The sequence below is a fragment of the Microchirus variegatus genome (genome assembly GCF_963457635.1).
Source record: "Microchirus variegatus genome assembly, chromosome: 3".
Classification (NCBI taxonomy): Eukaryota; Metazoa; Chordata; class Actinopteri; order Pleuronectiformes; family Soleidae; genus Microchirus; species Microchirus variegatus.
Window position 1 is genome coordinate 15,302,329 of NC_139804.1, and position 23,852 is coordinate 15,326,180.

At 39.0% G+C, this 23,852-nt stretch overlaps 1 protein-coding gene across 1 annotated transcript; it reads right to left on the reverse strand.

Annotated features, from left to right (window-relative positions):
• Window positions 1-224: 224 nt before the first annotated feature.
• Window positions 225-14,424, reverse strand: LOC310924772 (SPRY domain-containing SOCS box protein 4-like; the record flags this gene model as incomplete). Its single annotated transcript, XM_083886601.1, has 2 exons — window positions 225-352; window positions 13,716-14,424. The coding sequence occupies 2 exons, from the start codon at window positions 14,422-14,424 to the stop codon at window positions 225-227; spliced, it is 837 nt and encodes a 278-aa protein (XP_083742727.1).
• Window positions 14,425-23,852: the final 9,428 nt, after the last annotated feature.

Genomic DNA, 23,852 nt, shown 5'->3' on the forward strand with positions numbered 1-23,852 from the left:
GACAGCAGTGAGCGACAAAAACATATATTATATAAAAAGTAAAAGCTGAAAATCAGGAATTGAAAAAACAAAATGGATAATCCAAAAGCACCCCCCCCCACACACAATGCCACATCTTCATAATTAGTGTGAGAGTCCACATCCTCAGCTCGTCTGATGTATCAATTCATAAAAGGTTCACTTTGAAGGCTGGTAACAATCAATCTGTGTGTGTGTGTGTGCGGTCACTGGTACTGGAGGTAGTCCTTTAGAGTCTGAGGCAGCGGGAGTGTGTCGATGTGATGGATGCGCTCTCTGCCCAAAGCCAGTCGAGCTACTCTCCTGCACAGGTCCATGAGAGGCAGAGGCTCGGCTGTGAGGGAAGGAAGAAAGAGATAAGACGAGATTAGTTCAGTTAAAATAAGTTTTTCACTCACTACATTTACTGTATATGATATAAGAAAAAAATATTATTGTGTTAGTCTCATTGAATACAGACATTTAAAATACATGTTAAAACATAAGTCCGACTTAATTGTATCATTCAACTCTACTGCCGTTATTCAGACTTAAAGCTGTTCTTTACTTCCATGACCTTTAATACTATGACATCTTTTATTTATTATTCTGTAGAAAAGGCCCACTGTTGTTTTTTTTAAAGTTCTTTACAAAAGAAGTTGGATTGGATTGAATAAATTGCATTTCTTTAAACACCCAGATGTCAAATTACTGCTACATGTATACATTTGGCTGGACCAGGACAGTTTTTTTTTTTTCCATGGATGGTAGAAATGGCGCTCGACATGCTAACTAGCTGCAAGCTACAACCATAGCTCAACTTATTCATATCACAATTATGATATTTTTGAAAATGTTGATATTGATTGGACCAACATATAGTTCACACAAAAAAACATTTATGATACAAAATTAATCTGCTAAAACTAGTGATGGGCCACATGAAATGATTGGGGGTTGATTTTAGCTGTGAGTTTGGGACCCCTGCTGGAGCCCATTTGAATATCACTCTCTCCACTCAACAAGCAACCACCAGTGACAGTCACTGCTGCCACATGATTACATGATGATTGTGACAGCACGGTGTAGGTTCCTGTGTTCAGCCGTAGCCATTGTGCCCAAACAACAGTTACCTCAGAAATCAAAGAAGCTGTAAATTAAATCCACTGTCATTACATCGCAATCACATGTTTTTTTTTTGTGAGTGGAGAGGAGCAGCAGATGATGACAATAGTAACCCCGTCATCAGTATGTGCCCGCAAAACAAAGACAGTCTGTGCGTCAAGACAGACTCTTAACTGCTTTTTGGATGTCAAGCTGCTCCACCTGGAATTACCATCTGCTGGAGCACAATGCCTGCTGCTAAGAGTCTATTTGTGACGGACATGAGCTTGGGAATTTACAAACAAAAATAACATATGCTAATCAACAGGCTACAGATTGAAGTGGAATTTGTTGTAGTTTCTAGAAAGAAAATTCAGAGATTTGTCTCCAAGCACATGAAACATTTTATAAAATAACTGCTGAAACTGCCTGAAGAAACACAGAGGCTAAAAAAGGCTAAAAACAAATGCCAAGAAGTGGGCTGAGAGCTAAGCGACGGTTTGAAACCAGACACAGAGGATTGAGCCTAAAATGGTACACCATCAGTGTAATTATTTTACGACAGGCTGATTTAGCTGCTCGTGGTCGAGTGAGAGAGGAGCCTTGCAAAATGAGTGACTGTGTGTAATTTAAGGGCGGGCAATATTGTCAAAAAATAATATTTCAATATCTTTTTTTTTTTTCTGATATTTAGCGAACATTCTTTAAAAATGTGATTTTAATTGTGTGTGTTTGTGTGTGTGTCCGACTCTCTGCCCACAGTAAATGCATGATGGTGATGATTAGATGGATATCACTAGTGCAGCAGAATAGGGCATTCTCATAAAGTATTTAGGTTTATGACAGAAAGTAATTTCTGTCATAGATGTGTCGCTAGTCGCTTTTTGCCAAATTAAAAAGTCACTGGGGGTTAGTAAAGTCGCTAAATATGCACACGGAAACGGCACAAAGTGGAAACTTGAACAAACAGACGTTATTTCCCTTTCATTGCCCTGGCTCAGTTTATTCCGTCTCTGTTGCTGTTTTTATAGCTATATACACACGTGAACAAATTTGTTGGTACCCTTCAGTTAATTAAAGAAAAACTCACAATGATCACAGAAATAACTTGATAACTGACAGAAGTACTAACAAATAAAGATTCTATGAAATTTAACCAATGAAAGTCAGACATTGCTTTTCAACCATGCTTCAACAGAATAATTAAAAATAAACTCATGAAACAGGCGTACAAGTCTCCTCTGTGACCCATTGAGTCACTTTCTCTCTACAGTCCATTAAAAGTGTACCACATCCCCATAAACAGAGACCGTCTACAAAGAACGTCTTAGTCTGGAGCGTATTCCTGGAACCAGGACAGGCCAAGAATGTAAACATGACAAAAAGGCAAAAAGGGACTAATCTGGAGTCAAAATTCAGAAAAACATATTTGCAGATTACATCAGGAGGCTAATTAAAAGCACATCACCACAGAAATCTTTCCAAAATGTCTCCTTTAAGATCAGCGATTGCCTTTTTTCTAGTGACAGAATCACTCTACGAAGTCAGAATATTTTTCTTGAAAGGTGTTGTTTACAATCAATGGTAATTCTCTCTCCTCTGGAGTGTGACCTTTGAAACAGCAGCGAGAGGAAACAAAAACCACAGGTAAACAGCTGATAGGGTTTAGAGGACAGTCCACACAAAAACAATTTCAGGGGAATCTGATCAAGTTTTTTTTTCTCAATGAATTAGGCGTTTGGGAGCATTCAAATGCTGGGAAGTGGGAAAATCTAAAAATGCCAATGTTGTGTTTACATGTAGACAACGATACACTACTTTGGGAAAACGACAATTTTTTTGTACTTTTTGCTTTAAGCTAACTTTTACTTGCTTTCCTTAGTCGTACTGACATTCATTATGTCGCTGTGACTGTTTACATTGTAATGTATACTTATTTTAATGAGATCTTAATTAAAAAAAACAACAAAAATATGTAATATGTGTGCACGGCATGTGCACGTACGTACATGCTCATTGTTTACAGCTGTCTGGATTCATTTGACTCACAAAATCTTAATGAGAGCACCATGGGGACATATGGATTCATTTATAGGCACATCAACAGGGTAAGTGATCAAATCAGGAATCACGTTCCATGACCAAATACAGAACATGTGCAGTCACATGGGATTAGACACACAGAAGAGAGACTTGGAAGGGCAAACATCACATCCTCCCCTACAGCTTAAGACCATCTGTCTGCAAAGGCACTCGTTCTTTTGAACATCAGATTACAACATGACAAGACAAAAACGGGTGTAAGAACAGTCATGTCTCCATTAATCATACACTTTGTGACTGTGTGAACAGAGGACTCCAGAGATCGATCTCTCTCTCTCACACACACGGAAGGAACCCCCCTATAAGATGGATGCACTTCCAATTTGGAGCTGACAGCACCCATCAATCTGTCTACTCATATCACTTGCTCATCCGTACAGCCCCCGCATATATGCAGTTTCCATAGTAACCAGCTTCTCTCACTGTACTGGGAGTGTGTATGGTCACAAATGCACATGGTACATGATGCAAATCTAAGGCCCTATCCTTGCATTAACAGAACAAAACGTAAACCATCTTCTTCTTTCTCATTTTGAGAGAGTCTTCCACATTCGTTTCAGGATTGAAACCTCCAAAATGACTCTAAACGCTGTAGAACATAATATGCCAGGACTGATTTAAGAAAGTCAGTGATAATAAGAAAAGAACAACAACAACAAAGATACATTTCCCCACAATGCATTTTTCATGTGGATGAAACGCTATGATAAAAACCTTTGGTGGATTTAATGTCGCTCAACACCAACAGCCCTATTGTTGTGCAATGTGTCTGGTTGTCACATCTCCATGCAAACATGATCAACTAATGGACCTAAATATCCTGTTTCTGTGCTGATTTTTGTGCAATCCTCAGAAGAAAAAAAAAATCTCTTCAAACTTCAATAAATCCATTCATTCCATCATCATTATTATTATTATTAACAGTAGCACAGATATTGATGAAAAAGGTGACAAGTAATGACCGGGGTAACAATAATCTGTCAACTAAAAGAGCTAGCTATGAAAAACATTGGGCATGTCAGAGTGAAGCACAGGCTTAACATTGTAATTTCTATAATCACATGTAGAACAGTATATTCCCCCAAATGATTGTACAATTCTACAAATATCCATAGCAAAGCTTTTTATCCTTTCATTTTCCAGTGTCATGCCTGTAGAGTCACTGTACATTAGCAACCCCCAAAAAAGATGAAGTATCAGATGCCTGGTTCAATGTGTAACACTTCATTATATCTGAAGGCTGAATGCTGGCAGTAACAAGATTGATGCGACCAGAAAGACCGTGCTCTCCCGAGAGAGGTGACACCGTCATGACTCCACTAACTTCCTATACAACCAGCCAATCCCTGGCGTTACTATCTGGTCTCCATGGTTAGGGTTGCCTGGGGCGACAAGGAGTCCTGTCAGACAGTGTTGATAAGCAGCAACAGGAAATACTCACCATCCATCACCTGGTATGGCAGTGAGTAGGCTTTTAATTAAAACCATACTGTGGCTGTTCTACTTTCTGATACTAAAACTTCTGTTTACCAGTGTTCCCCAAACCTTGAAAAATCAATTTGTAGGATTTCTTTGTTGTATAGAGCAAATAAACCAGACAATATTCATTATTTGCAATTATTAATAAAACCAAAAACAATTAAAGTGCTAAATCGATTCTCATAATTATTGGGATATTTTTTTTTCACACAACACATTTTTTTTAATTAAAATTATAATTGAATATCGACCCATCTCTGCTCAGCCCTTAAAAAAAACTAAACGATAAATGTTTACGTTATCTCTCGTTTTAGTAGTTATTCTTATAGGACACATTTTTAATTTTAGAAGTGTAGCCAAAAGGTTACATTTGGCTACACTTCCTCCCAACGGGAAGCCACGCCTGAAAGTCAAGTTCATTTCATTTATATCACCATTCCACAACAGAAGCATTTTCAGCTTACTTTTCCTATAGAACAGGTCAGGACCGTGTTCTTTTAATCAATAATGATGTTATTGATCTAATTTAACCCAATTAGGCCGGGAATGCATTGCTGCATTTCTACTGCATTAAAGCCAGGGGCATCGTTGCGTAATTCTTCCACTGACGGCGGGAAAGTGGATACGTCAATTTTCGTCTCGTTTTAAAATTTCTTCGAGCAAACATGGAGGACTTCGACAGCGAAGAGATTTCTGAAGGCAGTGATTTTGAGGAGTTTCTCAGCTTCGATGACATTATGGCCGATGACTTTGAAAGCGCCATGAACTGTCAAAGTGTTTGGCCTATTTGGCACAACACTGATCCACCATCATCACTTTTGCGATGAAAACATCTCTTGCCAAATGTGTGTTGTCTCGTATATAAATCTATAGAGGTGAACAGCGCTGTTGCCTGCCAGAGGGCGTTACCTTGCATTTATCAACAATGAAGACTGAAACCAGACTGTGTAGTGAAACAGCCTACCTGGCGCCATTCACACATGAAAATGCTGAACGTCAAACAGGTTTAATAATTAATCCATCATGCTCATAAGCTTGAAGCATTTTTTTTTTTATATTCTAAATATGCGCATCTCCCTCCACAATCCATCACACAACTGTCAACCATTTAACTCTTTGTTATTTGCTTGCTGCCAAAGAAAAGATTCTGACAGACAAGTGAAGAGGACTAAAAAGTGAAAAGAGTGTGGGAGAGAGTGGTTAAAGACGACTGAGCGTCTGGGCTGGTGCACACACCTACCTGACATTTAATAGAGAGCAAAGTGAGGGAAAGGGAGGAGGGGGCAGTTGTGGAATGATGCCTGCGTCACTTATTCTGTCCTCACTGAGGTGAGATGGCTTATAGTCAACCAAATAGTCTAGCCTCCAGTTTCCTCCACCCCCAGTACACTGCATAGCTCATCATGAAGGATATCCCCGACCTACTATTTTTCCAATTCATTTAAGTAGTAAGACATGGCCATCTTTATGGCAACATACTCCAATTAACCCTTCATTAAACTCCACACCATTATTACACGTCACATGGCTAGGTAACGGCTCGAGGCTGCAGATTCCTAACCATATTTCTCATAGATTAGCATAAACCTGGTGGGCTGTCTGACCTAGTTTGAAGATGAAGAGTGGACGTGTCTACATATACACCTCTAAGGTGCGGACGCAGCCCCAATGTCAATAATGTTGCCTGGGGAGGAGCTGAAGGTATTCCAGGATGGACAGAATTAGATAAATGATGAATGAGTAAGAAGGAAATTGGAGCAGAACAGTGAGGTTGGCAGGCGAAGGGTGCAACAGAGCATATTGTCACCATATACCTGATTGGACGATACAGGTGTCGAAATTGACTGGTTCCCTCAGCTCAGACAGCAGGTACTTACTCAACTACTGTGTAGGTGATGGGAGTTTCTTACACTGACAATATGTGATTTTGTGTTACCTCACAATTACTAATGTGAATTCAAGAGAAATGGGAAAAGTGTGACTCCCAGTATTCCACTGGAAGAGCAACAAAAGCTGCCAAGTCCAAATGTATGGAACACATGAAAGTCCGCTGCATAACTGACCAGTTATGCATTAGGGATGGCAGGACACTGATATAGAGGACTTTTAGTTTGGCAGAGAATATCCAGGTATATAATAGTGGTGAAAGTAATATTTTGGCCATCTTCGACATTGGATAATACATACTTTTATGTGCAACTGGTAATTTGTTACTTTAGCCAACTCAAAGTATAAAGTATGCCAAGACCTTGAAATAATACATTTATCCCATTGAAACGTTTAATTTTGCTTTATTTTTGTATTCTACTTGAAAAAGAGGAAATAGTTTGTAACATTTGGTGTGCAATGATAATTTACACTTTGTTTATTTAAGAAAAGAAGTGCACTGAAGGGAGATAATTTGTTTTAATTTTTTCTCAAGTGACAATGGTGTGCACCGTTTTAAGTATTTTATTTATAAACTGTCCTGGATGGATTACTATTAACTAATAATTAAAAAAATAATAATCCAAACGAAAGGACGGAGCAGCGTGAAAGGAGCGACGTAAGTATCGGATCGATGCCAAAATTTGCAGTATTGCCCAGCCCCATTTCAAAGACAATTCTCCATCAGTTTCACATATATTCTACTGCTGTAGAAGAAATAAAACATGGCTCAGCTAAAATGCTCTTGCGGATTTCCATTTACACTTTTAGAGTCTGTGCATAGAGAAGCATGAGATATACAGTATATAGGATTACGCATTGTATTAGATTTTCTCTCTCCAATATCTGATCCAGTGATTTTGACCAGTATCATACCATAACTCCGTATTGTATCGACTCATCCCTAATATGTAAGTGTATAAAAGTCTTTCAATCTGTGCTAACACTCGTTTGTAATCTGTGTCCTGTATTTGTAATATTTATTAAGATGTGTGCTACTGGCCAATTGTAGTTTAAACAATCAATTCATATAAATACTTTTTTCTTGTTTTAAATTCTTACCATTGTATGTCAGTGACACACAAGTTATGCGAGCTGACTTCAGGAGTCTCTTGCTTGAAAAAAGCCACTTGTGTATCCCTCTCATGAAGTCAGGCTGTGGCGCAATACTCCCTCAGATCACACTTATGTCAGAGTAATACACAGACATTAATTAAATGAGGAAACTAAGTGTGTTTGCTTTTCATAAGTCAACTGGGTTTACAGCTAGAGAAGAAAGCTTCTTGGATGGGAGGTGAAATGTCTTCAAGCTTAACACAAGCAAGGCCACTTGCAAACAGCCATCTACTGAAGAGTTGCACTGTTAAATGCAAAAGTGCAAAAGAAGTGATCCACAAGCTGCAGCATCATGACTTTAGCTGCACACCCCTCTGCCTGTTTCGTGGTGCCGTGTCCCTGGCGAAGGTGCAACCAAGAAGCTGCTGCTTCTTCTAGTTTAGCCTAACATTTGTTTCCATGCACTTCTTATCCTGCTCATTAGTGCTTTGGTGGTTGGTGTGTGCCTTTTTGCCAGGACAAGTCATAACTACACAGTGTACAGGATTCAGAGAAATGACACACAGATTAAGGGCTTATCGCAAATAATACTAAATTCTTCTTATTATTATCATTACGATTTCTCCTTCTAGGAATCACCACCCTAAGCCCTGAAGGTTCAAAACAAACAGTTCAGCCACTGCTGAGAATGCTCAGTTGTATTGTAATCTCGGGCTGAGCGAGATTTCCGGAAAAACCCGGTCTGGTTACGTAAACAGCATTTCTCCTGAACAGCGGATCCTCCTGGTCCGGGCACTAGTCCAAGAACATCCGGTTGTGTACATTGAACCGCAGAAGAAGAAGAACGTCCGTTGTGGAGGTGTTTCACTTGCGACAGTGTCTTCCGACTCTGTGTCTGACTCCGGGTCAAAGGCGTAAAAGGGACTGTCGAAGCCATTTTTAACGGGGAGTCGTGACAAAGCTATTTTTAAACATTGTTAAAACAATGTTTTGATAATGAGTAGCAGTACATCCACTGTTCCAGAGGGGGGAGCTGCTTCTGGGGTGTGATTTCAGCCTGGGAGGTTTTTGACCATAAAAACAAGTTAATGTATGCAAGTAGACTTACAGTAGACATAATATAATAATATATAATATATATATACACATATATGTACAATAGGACCACTCCATGGGAGCTTTAATATAGATGTGTCCATCTACTGTCTAACAAGCCAAACAGATTTTTGAGCCAAAACCTTCTGTAAAGCAGTAGATCAATTTGATCATCATGTTACAGCTTGTATCTGTCCTGTGAATACATGTATTCGCCAACAGCTCTGAACTGGAGACCGGCAGATACAAGACATCTAATTTGCATAGGGCAAAACCCTTGACCGGAAAACTAGTGAGCGAGCTGCCTGGGTGAACAATTAACCACCCACCTACCCAACAAAAAGTCAGCAGAACCGTTTCCACAGCAACTGCCAGCACAATTGAGAGTATAAACATTAAAATAAAGGATTTGTGTACGAAAGGAAGAGGTGGAAAACACAGTAGAAAAGAGAACAGGGGAGGGTGGGTGTTGGGCAGAGAACGCACAAAAAGAACTAGAGTCAAATAGAGTTCATTTGTAAAACCCTTCCAACTGGCTAATTTGTCTTGCTCACGTGTAAATTAGTGTGGTTCCTCTTGCATAGGCCACTGTGGTGTCGTGTGCTTGTTGTGGTTTGACGTGATACATCTTTCCAAGAATAGAGGGCGGAGCATTGCAACATCTTACAGTCTCCAATGTAATTTACTTTACGAAAATCATTCAGATAATATGATATAGATATTATAGAGATATGAATCCTCGGTCTTACAGTTTACTTAACCTCCTCTTCACGGTTGCCCCTGGGATCGGGGGCAGCGTCAGACAAAAGCGTCATAAAACCATATCTAACTTTAACAAACACAGACATGCTGCATACCCACAAAGGCCAGAAACTCAGCTAAAAGCTCATATAAACCATCCTTATGTTTACAAAACACAGTTAAAACACCTTTGGATCATACAGCAGGAGCGGGAAAAAATGTCACCGCGCACACATTGAAAAGCGGCACCGGAGTGTCAGCGTGATTATGTAAACAAAAAAAATATAATAATTAGCAAAACAACAACTGACTTTCAAGAAATACAAGAAAAGTTGAAAAAAAAATGTTGACAGAAATGTTGCCTTACCTTTGCTGTTTATCAAAACAAGCTATTTCCACCGGAACAAAACCGCTTCTAATGAAGAACTACACTTTCCAGCATGCTTTGGGAACAAATCCCGGTCTGATTGATCATTACAGAGCGACATTAGATTGTTCCGATTAGAGAAGGGCGAATGTACGCCTAAATGCGTCATATGCATTTATGTCCTTTTGACTCGCTAATGAAGTGATTCACACACATTTGGAGACCGGGTCCGATTCTACCGGTTTAGAGGTTTAAAAGCTGTCAATCACCATAATTGACCAAGGTAAGCCAGAGCTATGGCGCTGCGTAACTGAAGATGCTGCATGAGTATTTTTTTTTTTCAAAACAAGTTCCTTTTAGACCAATAGTGACGCGTAAATAATTTGGTACCTAAGAAATCTCAAATGGCACAGATGGTGCCAAACTGTGCCAAAAGAGAGAGCGCCTAGACATCTCTTTACTAAAACCTCGGTCATTTTTCTCTACTTCACTTCAGCAGCATCAGACAGCTCATGTGCACATGTTGTTACATGACCTCCATGTGTTTTAAGCTCCTACTGCTGATTTTAAAGGTGATATTTGCTTTGAAATGCAACATTTTTTTAGGCGAGAAAAAACAATCCGTCATTTATGCTGTGTTTCATGTGCATTTACTCTGACACAGTGGCATCTACAGTGAATCTCACAAGTGTTATCTTTATTTTGATACCAAGATAATCCACATAGAGCTTGTAACTGCAGAGATTTACTCGATTAAGTTTGGGCATGTCATTTTCGAGTAGGGACTCCAAAAAGAGGGTCAGGGAAGAAGAGGCTACGAGTCCGTCAACACAAATAGTAAGATCTAGTTGGATCCCCTGCACTTCATCGTGACTGTACTCGATCCTCGCCATGATTACATTTCACATCCAAAAAAGTCAACTTCAGTGTGACATTGTAATATTTTACAAAACCATTTCTCTGGTCAATGTTAACCATTGAAACTTGAAATTCGGAAATTAGAATTTGCACAACTGTTCATTTTGGTTTTAACAAGTCAGTGGACACATCATAGACTGAAAACAATATTAAAAAAAATGAAAGGAAACATCGCCCCTTCTGTTTTTTTGACAAATTGCACCCTGCATTTGAGTTCCAAGTCTTACTTCCTCCCATCTGGCCCTACCCAGCATATTTTCCATGGACATAAGCTGATAATTACTGAACAAACTTTGCACGAAACTTGCATTCTGGCTGAACAGGTCTAAATATAAACCACAGACATTTTTACAATGTGGAAAAATTAGCTCCAATAAACACATCTCACCAGTAGTGCAGTACAAGGAGCGATTAAAGCAGGTAGTTATTTTTTATTTTTTTTTATAAACAATAGGTTAAAGATAAAAATATCCATTCATTTGTAAACCAATAAAATTATGATTAGCGTCAGTATGAGTATGACAGGATTGCACATAGTTCAAAATATTAGCTTTTAGTGTCAATTGCTGTTTTCATTTGTCTACAGTATTTGATTTTTAGCCAAGTGCACACAACAAGTTTTGTCATGCTTAACAATGACACATGCAGTGGGTGATGTGCGACATCAATAGGTTTAGTTTTTCCATTAAATTTCCATTCCATTTACAGTAATATTCACTAACGTGTTAGAACCTGTGAATTGCTCTATGCAGCAGTTTTATTCCAGGATCTCTTAAGTAATATAATCTTAATGATGAATAGGAATGTTCTGTTCATTGTTATCAGTACAAAAGTTTTAAAGGGATCATTCGTTTGTTCCACTGACATCCAGGAAAGATGCCCTTGATGCTCACACTGTGGCTTTTATAGTCCTGTGCAAATGTAGTGAATGTCAAGTAGAGCTGAAACGATTAATCGATGAATCAATTATTAATCGATTACTAAATTAATCGTCAACTATTTTGATAATCGATAATTGGTTTGAAGCATTTTTCATGATTAAAACAAGATATCTGATTGTTTTAGATTCTTAAATGTGAATATTTTCTTCGTTTCTTTGCTCCACATAAAGAAATCATTAAAACTGAATAATTTTGGTTTGTGGACAAAACAAGACATTTGAGAACATCGTCATCATCAACGTTTTTTCTCATTTTTTGACATTTTATGGACCAAACGATTAATCGAGAAAACAATCTGCAGATTAATCGATTACGAAAATAATAGTTAGTTGCAGCTCTAATGTCAAGATATAATCTAATGCTTTGATTTAAGTAATTCAGTTAAGCAATTACAAGTAAAACATTTTTAATGTTTGTTTGCTGTAGGGTGCCCTTCTTCATGCTTTCACTGGCTGGTCACCCACCACACTGACGACTCGGCTGCAAATATCAACTTTATCAACATATAACTGTACTCAACATGACGGAGAGTATGGCTGTCATTAAAGGAATTTCCCCTACGGTGTATGAGAGTGGCTTAATAACTGTATTATTGCAAACCCCCAGGGACACAAGGAAAAAAAGATCTAAGTCATGCAACAATGGTTTCGCCTAATAAAATCTGTGCATATGTCAAGCTACGATTAAGAAAATATTAGCCACTTTATATTGTAGTTTGTTTGTTTTTTTAAACAAGACAAACACTGCAACCTCCTTTACCAAACTACTGCTGCACCATTGTATTCACCATGATGTAAATATTGCAGGATGTTGCAGGAAGAAAAAAAATGTTTACACAACAATCACAGGGAATTTGGTGATTAGCCAGTTTGTTGCAAAAAAAAAAAAAACACAAACACTATGGAGTAGTTGTCCAAAGCATGAGTCGGACAGGATTAGTGTCCCGATAAGTAAAACAAGTGCTGTCCGAATAGTTTTTAAAGCAATGTGGCTTTTTAAGTCATCCTCTATTTGTGATCATTAGCTGCACCTTCTAACAGAAACTGCCATCAATATGCTCTCCCAAGTCATCTGTTTATTTTTGTTACATTTTACTCTGCAATTAGAAAAATCAGCATTACATAAAGGTTCCAGTGTTCTAATATTAACAGTGAATTCTAAACTGATTTAATAAGCCTAGAAAGGTCACAGAGATAAATAAAGATGATGTCAAACATGGACTTAGGCAACAAAAATGACATCTAAAACTATTCTTGTACCACCAGAGTAACAAAAGGAGCTTTAGAAATTGCTGCTGCTTTACCTCTGAAATTATTTGCTTAATCATACTGCTCCAGTAGTCCAATCTATAGCAGCAGAAGAACCCAACTGGTGCTGAGGCAAATTTATGAAGGCAGTTAAGAGAATGTGAGATATGAAAAATAATATGAAGAATGTTCCTTTTATAGTGCCAGGTCTTCGGTGTTGGCCATTAATCAGTCAAACATCAACGTAGGCAACTCATGTACAATAGCCTTTAAATGCCATGCTGCCATTGTCTGGCACACGTGAAACCCAAGGCTCACGGGCCACAACCAGCAGGCCAAACAATTGTATATGGCATGCATAATAATGTGTTAAGCCTTTCCCGCTCCTCCATTGACACACTTATTAGTAACACACATCAAGTTACCTCATCCATAAAATAAATATGACATGCCGTTTTACTGAAATACAGTAGAGGAAATCAGGAAGGCTGATGGAAATGACATTATTATACTGCTGATTTTGATTGAAAATCATTCTTAAATTATTGTATTATACCTCTATATTATATTCATAAATGTTTTTTTTGTAATTGAGTTTGACATCCCTGGTCTAGCATTTTAAGTGGGTCTGTATGTGTATGTTAGAGCAAGTCTCCAGGAAATGAATGCAAGCCAATGCAATGTCCCCTGAAGTCATGAAAACCTGTGTGTGTGTGAGTGTGTGTCAGGTGTACGACTTACGATCTAGTCCGTTGACGTAGCGAATAGACACCTCACAGTGCCCCCACACGGCACTGACAATAGGATACAGTCTCTTGCCCTTCAGCCCTCTAAACGCCACTCCCAGATACTGTCCGTCTACCATGAAGCTCAGCGTTCCTTCATCCATATCAAGTATTACTGTCAGAGAGTCTGGAAGCACAAAAGACTCATCTGGTTCCAGGAAACACGGATAAGTGGGTGCCGACGTGGAAACCGGTCGGTTCTTTCCATCGTGGTACAGTCTGTTCCTACCCAGGTCCCAGCCCCAGGACTCAGAGTCCGAGCCCACCAGGGCCATGTAGCCTACCGAGTGTAAAGGTGCTTCAGCAGTGGCCACACCTACAACAGCATGGGTCCCTCTCTGTCTAGCTGGCCAGTGAATCTGCCAGACATGGAGGCCTCTGGTGTACCCCACCCTGCATCGAATACAGTCTGTGCTCTGTGCTACAGGGTGTCGGTGAAATGTCAGCTTGTCGTCCTCCTTCACAAAGATGTTGAGCGATCGGTCATCTGGGTTCCAGGCATGGCGGAGTTGCATCTCAGGGGTGGCCGGTGGCATGTCCAGCAGTAAGTCGAGTCTGGGGGGTCGGCAGAAGTCTGGGCCTCGCAGCTCACGCCGCACAGGCGGATATGAAGGCTCCCCGCGTACATCCACTGACTTAATAGTGCCTGAGATCTTCTGGCCCATGGCTGGGTTGGTCCAATGGAGGATGGGAGAGCGGGCAGGGAGATGGATGGACCAAGGTTGATAATGAGGTAGCGGGAGGACCTGACGTTACCTCATGGGTACAGCAGCAACACTGTGCGTGCTCAGTGGAACAATGCTGTAAGGCAGACGGCCTCTTCAGCCAGGGAGAACCACACTCCTGAAACAAACACAGAAAGAAAATGTTAAATACCTAGTGTAAGTCTGCCAGCAATTTCATTTTCACCAATCCCAAACTCCGGTGCACTTGAGGCAGGTTTAAGGCGAAGAGCAGCAATATTTTTTATTCGGCTGTTGCTGCCATTTTAAATGAGGCAGAAGCCGTTAGACGCTATTAGTAGACAGTAATCACTCCTAGAAAACTACAACAAGCCTGACACGTCTTTTATCTGCTTTTGTCATCATTGGTAGTAGGTCTGTCCAAAAATAAGTGGACAGCAGGCATGTCTCCAGGATCATGTTATGTTTATATCAACCTGATAGTGTTTTAATAACTTGTGGTGCATTTAGCAGAAATGAAGGCGATGACACCATTCCTTGTTTATAAATAAGTGGTTAGGTTCAGGCAAAAAAGGCACCCAATTAATGCTGGAAAAGTTTTGTTTTTTTTTGCTTATTTGATACATACATCCGCAAAAAAAAATATTTAAACTGAATTATTTTGGTTTATGGACAAAAAAAGAAATTTGAAAACATAATTCTGACAAATGGGAAACACTGACCATCATTTTCTGACATTTTATGGCACAAATACCTCGGGTTAAGGCAGTGCTTCTCAATTATTTTCTGTTATGCTCCCCCCTTAGGATGAAGAAAACAATTTGCCTCCAATCTCCCTTTAACAAGAGATTTAACCATCACAGTGACTCAAAAGCCACTAAATTATGGTCGCTAAAGACCCTGCATAGTTAATACTAATTTTAAAAAGAAACTGTGTACACAACAAAATTGCAGCAATGTGGACATGAGATGACACACATGGGGAGGATTTGCTGTCGACTTCCCTTTAATTAAAAAAAACACTCCTGCAGTGTGTATACTCCCACTTTTAAGCCAATCCCTCCTTCTCCAAGCAGACAAAATGTACTGCAATTGATATTTTATGAGTCTATAAAAGAGAGGGTAATTGACATGCTGAGCTTTCACAAGACGCAGACCTTAAACCCTATGCATTTCCAAATGTGTAATTTCCCTGAGAGAAACCCCATTTACCAAATGTACCAATACCAATAAAGATTGGGACATCTTATTATTTGTCTTACTCCCCCTATAGTTTCTAAAGAAATGTATCCACATGACTCTTCCACAGAAAGTACAAAAAGTGTTTGATTCACAAGGGGAGGCTGGAAATCAAACACTAGCAGATGTTTATGAGTCACGAAGCGTGTGAGAAATTAACAGAAACCAATCAAGTTGAAGTTAACAAAACAAGTTTAAGATACAAATCACTAAATCATGTAATATTATCAGATATTAGTTATTAGTGTTGTTATTATTAGTATTATTATTATTATTATTAATAATAATAATAATAATAATAATAATAAATAAATAAATAGGTGAAATTAATTTAATATAATTAATTTACTTTTTATTTTAGTCAACATAATTTGATTTAAATATGTGCATCAATTGCGCTTTTACCTTTTCTTGATTTCACTTGATTTTCAATTTTTTCTCTCTTTTAGCACAGATGTGTCCGCCATTTTGAGACTTGTCTACTTTAGACTACGATCATTGATTTGATGAAAAGGTGACTCATTTTGATTGCGTCATCGGTGGTTCACTATAATGCCCATCATTTGATTGCAATGTATCACACTAAGGCCTTATTGTTGAATTTAAACTATTTATTAACAATAAGAATGCAACAATAACCAGTCAACTGTAAACTAAGTGTAAAAAGAGAAGTCATAGAGCAGTGTTTCCTAACCCTGGTCCTCAGGGAACACTGTCCTGCATGTTTTAGATGTTACTGTGCAACATACAACAAAATAGTATTTATACAGTATTAAATCACTTAACCAACCCCACGTTTAAGACATTATGGTGCTCAGGAATTTTGTTTGATCAAAACTCTCTCTGGACCTCTTGCACATTCATACTGCATATCTATATGCAGCTGTGCACATCACAGTCTGCCTGTGCAGCCGCCAGGGGCAAATAAGGACACACATCAGCATGAAGCCTACTGGAGCAAGGGATCCAACTGCTGAAGACGAACTGTTATTTCTCAGAAACGACAAGTGTTTCCAGGTAACAAGTCCCTCATGGATACGAGTGTCAGGGGTGATGTGTGACAAAAGGATAGCAGCATAAGTGAAAGGGAAGGTCTGCAAGACGGTAGTGAGACCTGCGATGATGTATGGCTTGCAGATGATGTATGGCTTGCAGACATCATCACTTGAGGTGGGGCTAGAGGTGTCAGAGCTGATGAAGCTGAGATTTTCATTGGGAGTGACCAGGATGGACATCATTAGAAATTAACATATTGGAGGGCCAGCTCAGGTTGAACAGTTTGGAAATAATGATAGTCAAGGTTGAGATGGTTTGGTCACATGCAGAGGAGGGATAGTGATTATATTGGTGACAAAACCACAACTATCTTTTAATCTGGTCTCTGTTTAAATCTCATAGATGAAGTAAAAGGTATGGTAGTAAAACCTTTTAAAGATAATGCTTTATGTTTGTTTTTTGATGATTTAATTTCTTTTATGGCGCTTAAAAAAAACAGAAAATATTCACATTTAAGAATTAATTATTATGACTTGATTTGGTAAATAATTATTTACCAAATCCAGCCAGAAGATGAATGCACATTGTAGCTTCGATCTGGAAATGGTGCTTCACTAGTAAAAGTAGAGCAGATAAATGCATGTGCAGGTTCACCCTGGTTTCATGTTCCCATTGATGTTGAAGCTGAAGATTTTTTTTTTTTTTTTTAAAGAAAACACTATATTGCAGTAATTTGACCCAGGATTAAATGCTCCCAATTCCCATGAGTGAAAAACCCATTTACGCCAAGGATTAAACAGATTTTTCTGGGCCAGTGGGAATAAAGTAATAAGTGAGCTCATGTGAGAATGCAGCAAGTTTCTTCCTGCAAGTCCAAAACAGACTCCACCCCTACAATGCATATCAACCAGTGATATTCCTGCTGTTGTGAATGAGTCTCACCTAGATAATATCCCACTTCAGTCATCTTTATGTGAACGGCAAACTCTGGAGAATATTTCAGACCCAATTTTCCAGACGTTATGCAACTGTCTGGGATGCTTGTGTAGGAAGAACAGCTTCTGTTTCAATTCAATGCATTTGTGAAGCACAAACAAATCACAACGTACATTATTTTAAGAAACCCAACAGCTCCCGCAATGAGCAAGCACATTTGATGAGAATGGGAGTAAAATTGCTCCTGCTCCAATAAAGAGAGGGTTCCTGGTGAAATGAGTTGCAAGGAGGTGAAAAGGGACAAAAATGATCACTGAATAACAGTGTAATGAATGGAAAACCGTAAGCTGTTCTCAGCATACACTCACAAATCAATCTGACAAGTAACAGAGACAAGCGACCCAATGTCATTTAATGCCACCGGGGATGACACATGGACGCACTTCCATGCAAATTAAAGGATTATTTATCTCACTGCAGCTGTCCACCACTTAGTGTATAATTCCTCATGTATTGAATAAAAACTGATGTGAAATGCTTTAATAGGGTAGGCAATCTCTTCGTACAAAATGATCCCATTAAAAATCAGAGGGCAATGATGTGACTGTAAAACATTCATCAGACTATCAAAATTATTCTTTGGAAACACTATTTAACAGTGTACAATTTAATAATCACATATTTACTTTAGGGACGTCAAATGTAAGGGGGGGGGTCGCATAATTTACTGTGATTAATCTCATCTTTTCATCTTCCCACTAAATAATAAATTTTTACATTCAACGGATATGAAATGAACATATAAAGGCACATTTAAATGTAGATGTTATTGTAGCATCTTTCATTTTCAACATTGCTCTGAACTCGAGATGGAGCTTGGACTGAATTATTTGCGGAAAATATTCGATGAATTTCATTAATTTAATGTTTCTGACAAATATTAGACTTTAATTTTGAATATAATTTTAGTTTCTGTTCAATAGCCACTTAGTGAGAGATTTGAAGAATGACACACCATTTAAAAAAGAAATTCTAATGTTAATGAAATTTAGATACGTTGCTCCTGTTAGCTCAACACACTGTGAACCCCGCATTACATCACTAGCTGTCATGTATATAGTTTAGAATATTAAAATACCATATTTGGCATTTGCTTACACCCATTTTGATTCACTCATCTAACAAAAAATAACTTGACGTTATATGTAAGCGCCATATTCACATGAGAGCATTGTTTTTTGTTTCAATTTTGTTTTGATGTGCTGAAGAGTAGGTGTAATGTTAAGGACTGTAAAACAGACAATGACAGTGTCAACGTTGTGTGCAAGACACTTAACCTCACATTGTGAATGGGTATGAAACAGGGCTGGTCTGGTAATCCAGTATACCAGCCATTTTCCCAGTGGGACCAAAGGGCCAGTAAACACATATTCCCAAGCTGCAAGAACATATTAATATGTTATTACTGTCTCATCAATGACAGTGAGCCTCCTTGGTAAAAAAAATGCCAGGGCCAATTTGCACCAGTCCAGCCCTGGTATGAAAGATGTGTGAGAGAAAAACATTGGCACATGTTAATGGCAAAAACTGTAGTGTAAAGTATAGCTATCAAAGAAAAGAACTATATGAATTCAGATTTACAACTCAATTTTTGTTGTTAGTATTATGTTTCAGTATTACAATAAAGAGAGAATGTAACAAAATAGGAAAGTTGGAAAACAAGGACTGATTAAAGAAGTCAAACACTGTTCCAACACCTTTGTTGACATTAAACGCAATTCAATACATTCTAATTCAAGGTCTGAATATGCTGACACAGATGGAAGTGCAAATTGTAAGAGACGCTATGCCCAGGGTGTCCATGGTTATTGACTTGTAGTGCACTGTACACCTGGCCAAGTGATTGTCCTTGGGATATTGCTCAGGTCAGTCTTTGTAACTTTCTTTGGAGAGCCAGAGATCTTGAAATATTATAACTTGCACCATCTTGCTTAATGTTACTTGCTCATTCTTCTGACAAGTGCACATCGGTGGCAGGAAACGTACCTAAATATCAACTTCTTTCTTGCACAACATCCAAGCAGTTTTAATGACCCATGTAAAAAAAAAAAAAGGGCCTAGACTTCTTTTTTTTTTTATTACCAAACTTTCAAGTACCCTTGGGAACCCTGCAAACAAGCCTCGTTTCCATACAGTACGTGTTTCTTCACATCTCCATTAGGAATCCATACCATCCATTCTTTGGCACCCTTGGATGAGCTAGACTGAGTCCACCAACAACAGTCAGCTGATTGGGCGACAGCCAATGTCCCTCCCTTGCAACTGGTGTAAATATCTCATTGAGCTTGAGTCAATTTTAAAAAGAAAGGGAAAAAAAAAAATGAATACGCCAGCAAACAGCAACCAGACCTGTTTTCTATTGTGTCATTGTTGTCGCACTGGTTCGACATCATGCTATATAGCTAGATGAACACAGCAGTAATTGAAGCCTCATGTCTTGACTGTATCCTCTACGTTAACCATCTATCATGTCTGATAGGACAGAATAAAGAGCAAAAACATTTGGCCAAAAGGTCGATTCTGCAACTTCTCCAGATCAATAAAGCTGAATTTATTGGCAGAGCGGAGCCTTTACACTACAAAGTACAACCGCAACCAACTTTCCCCATGTTTGACTTCAGTTCATTTGTCCCATTTCTTTTTAAAAAGAAATGAGATCGTCCTAGTGGGGTTCCTTATCTCTGGGTACACGAAAAAGAGAAGGGATGTGAAGAGGAGCTGGGACTGTTTAATATACGACTTGATCAGAATCCACGGTACAGACTTCTTATGTGGAGCAGTAGAGGCAGTGACATGAAGTGGCGGCAGCTGGGAGCGTGACAACCATTGTTCGAATATAAAACGCGCACAGCCAGTCTTGCAACAAGCAACACACACACAGATGCATCACTCAAACAAGCTCAGGCTCTGATCTATGTGCCCAAATAGGTGTCAACTGGGAGGGCAGTGACAACAATGGTAACAAGTGTGTACACAACTTTTCATTGTGACAATTACAAACTTTAAATTAATATATCAATAAGATAATATATAGTGAGATAATAGATAGTAGAATAGAGTAGTATAATGGTCCTCATTATCAATACACCATATATCCCAAATATATCTACATCAGTGGCAGCTGGTGATAAAAAAAAAAAGTTGGGGGGTGAATTTCGCTGTCAATGAGTGAAATCTTTACACTTTTACTGTGCCGATTACACACGGTACTCACAGTTTGTATAACATATAGCTAATTTATTTAAATTAGCATGTTTTTGTCAAATTAGTTTGTGTTTCCCATCTTCTTCATGTGAGACAGGTGTGGTGGTGGCACCCTAGCGCCCTCCATTGACAGGCCACCACTGATCTACATGGCGTGGCTTCCCCTTGTGGAACTTAAAAATAAATCACTTGGACAGTGAGTGCCTGAGCTAGACAGTATTTTGTTTTACATAACCTTTTTGAGGGGTTCCGATTAAGGGTCTTGTTGGTATGACCTGTATACTTTTATGTTCTGTTGAGAGTTTTATATCTGAAATTATTTTGCTTTTATAACTGTTTGAACTATATATGCTGCAATCTTGGACCAGGACTCCAAGAAACAAGAGATCTCGTGTCTCAATGGGACGTTCCTGGCTTAAAAAAAAAATAAATAAATAATAATCTCTCAGGTGAAATCACCAATTTTTTTCTCCACTTGCAGCTCTGGAACATTATATCAACATATTGTTAGTAGGGCTGTAATCAACCAAAGAAACTCTTGGTCGACTAAAGCCCTAAAATTTCGACTAAAATTCGACTGGGGGGGGGGGGGGTGCTTTGCGAAAGCGGCTATTTTAATTTGAAAAGACCCGCCCCCGCAAAGCACCTGTGCGGCTGTGGCTCTTAATTTGAAAAGACCCACAGAACTCCACAGGCTGGAGTTCAACAGAGTCCGACGGCTCTGAGAGCGTTTTGCATTATGTTCATCTGCGCAATAGCATAGCCCGTGATATCCGAAAATAAGGTACTATGTCAACTAGTAATATCAGCACAAAAACTGTTGAGGAATACAGAGCGAGACTGAACATGGGAGCTCAGCTTCGCGACTGAGACACAAATAGACCATGGGACGCTGCCGCTGTTGCGGGCAGGTGTGCCTGCAGTTATAAAACCAATCAACAATTATTAGACTAAAACATTGAAATATGCTAATAATTCTGATATGTTCATACTCGAAACGGACAGAGCAACCTAAGCTTACCGTTTTTAAATGATATGTCATGTTTGTAGTAGAGCTGTGAAAAGCAAACTGTTGCTTGCAAAGTTTGCATTCCACTTTTTTACCGTCATCTACTTTTGAAAAATTCTGCCACAATGCTGATGTCTTCGACATGGATGCGACAGGAGGACTCACTGAAGAGCTCAAATGTCACGTCTAGTTAATGGCAACGCTAATCTGTCTGTCGCTCATGAGCCACGGAGCGACAACAAACCACTGGGCTGGACTAAAACAAAATAGTGGAAAACAAGGGGGGCGTTCTCTAAAGACAGGCTGTTATCTGTGAAACACGGGTGCACTAAAACACCCCTATTAGACTTGGTACTTTCCTCCGAATGAAATTCACCATAAAAAAATAATAAGAACAATAATAAAAACATTAGTCGACCAATCACAATTTTCGTCGTGCCAGAGCATGTCGATCAATTAGTCGACCAGTCAACTTTGACTTTACAGTCCTAATTGTTAGAGGTTTCATCACATTATACGATAAAATTGCAAGTTGTTCATTCAGTTGTATGGAAAAAAAAACAAAAACAGAAGTCACTTCACTTTACAAAGAGGGGATGCACAATATTGGACATTTTGTCAAAATACAATATGGCGATATATCAGGAGAGCTGGGACCAGTAACCAACATCGATACAGATATATATATTTAGGGTCCAACAAGCCCATGGTTCAGTTTGCATTGTGGTTTTTGGGCACGGTTTTTATTATTGCACGAGTTACAATAAAAACATTTGAAATGTTCATAGTCTCGTATTTTGTTTTGTACAGGAAAACATGTTCTATTCAGACGTGATGACTCAGAAATACTTTTCGTTTTCACAATATAAATTCTTCATATAACTATCGTTTGCCTGTTAAAATTATCAAATCGATGGCAATTAACAATACTCCTGTTTGCTAGAAAATGCTGAATGACTCCAAATATAGCAAAACTGTGGCAAATAGGTGTTCATCTCACGAGATTTGATATTCTTTGAGCCTTAGAATGCCCCCCCTTTCACCTCAGATTTACAAGTGTTGCCCCTGTACTTTTTTTAACCCCTAGATAAAACCCAAATACATGTTTTCCCAGGTGAATTTTTTTCTTACCGGGGGGGGGGGGGGGGGGGGGGGACAATACCTAAATAGGGTGCAAGCAGGGAGCCAAGGATGTGCAGCATATTCAGTTTAACCACTGTTTTATCCCCCCCAATTGGGAGATATTGGCTTGTTGCTGATATCTAATAATACATTTTAAAGCCAATATCAACTGATACCAATACTGTGCCTATAACCATGCAATAGGAAGTTAAAATGAATATCACTTTGATTCTATGAAAAGAAAATGCCATATTGGAATTCTACAGTTTAGATGTTGTTGATGATGTCCTTCATTTTAAGACTTTTCTGGGGCATGTAAACACTCCGATGGCACCGTGAGACTCAGCAAAAAATACTTTTATTATCGGTCACAACTGCGGTAAAACACCATGGAAGAAAGAAGCAACGAGTCGAGCAACCGTCTTCCCAACAGAGTGAGACGTAAAATGCCACAGACAGAGAGAAGACACAAGAGGTCAAGAGACAGACTTGGCCTGTGAGAAGAGGCACATCTTACCATGAAAGCATTTCCCCCGAGCACTCAGGCAGCTCTCACACAGCAATGTGAACACTGAACACGTAATAGCAGCAGCCAAGTAGGAGGGAGTGAGAAGACTTCCTCCTCGGTCTGTCGTCCAAAATGAGGTTAGTACACAGTCAACAGCCAGATGAGTGTGGGACAGGCCGGAGAAAGACCAAGAGAGGCAAAAAAAGAGTGCCCATTTGTTTGTTGTTAGGTCGGCGAGTTCCTGCATGTGACGCGAGGATGGGAAGGGAAAAGAAAAAAGCCTGGCTCCAGTTCCCAGCCAAGACTGGAAAACAGCTGCTGGAGGGAGAAGGGAAA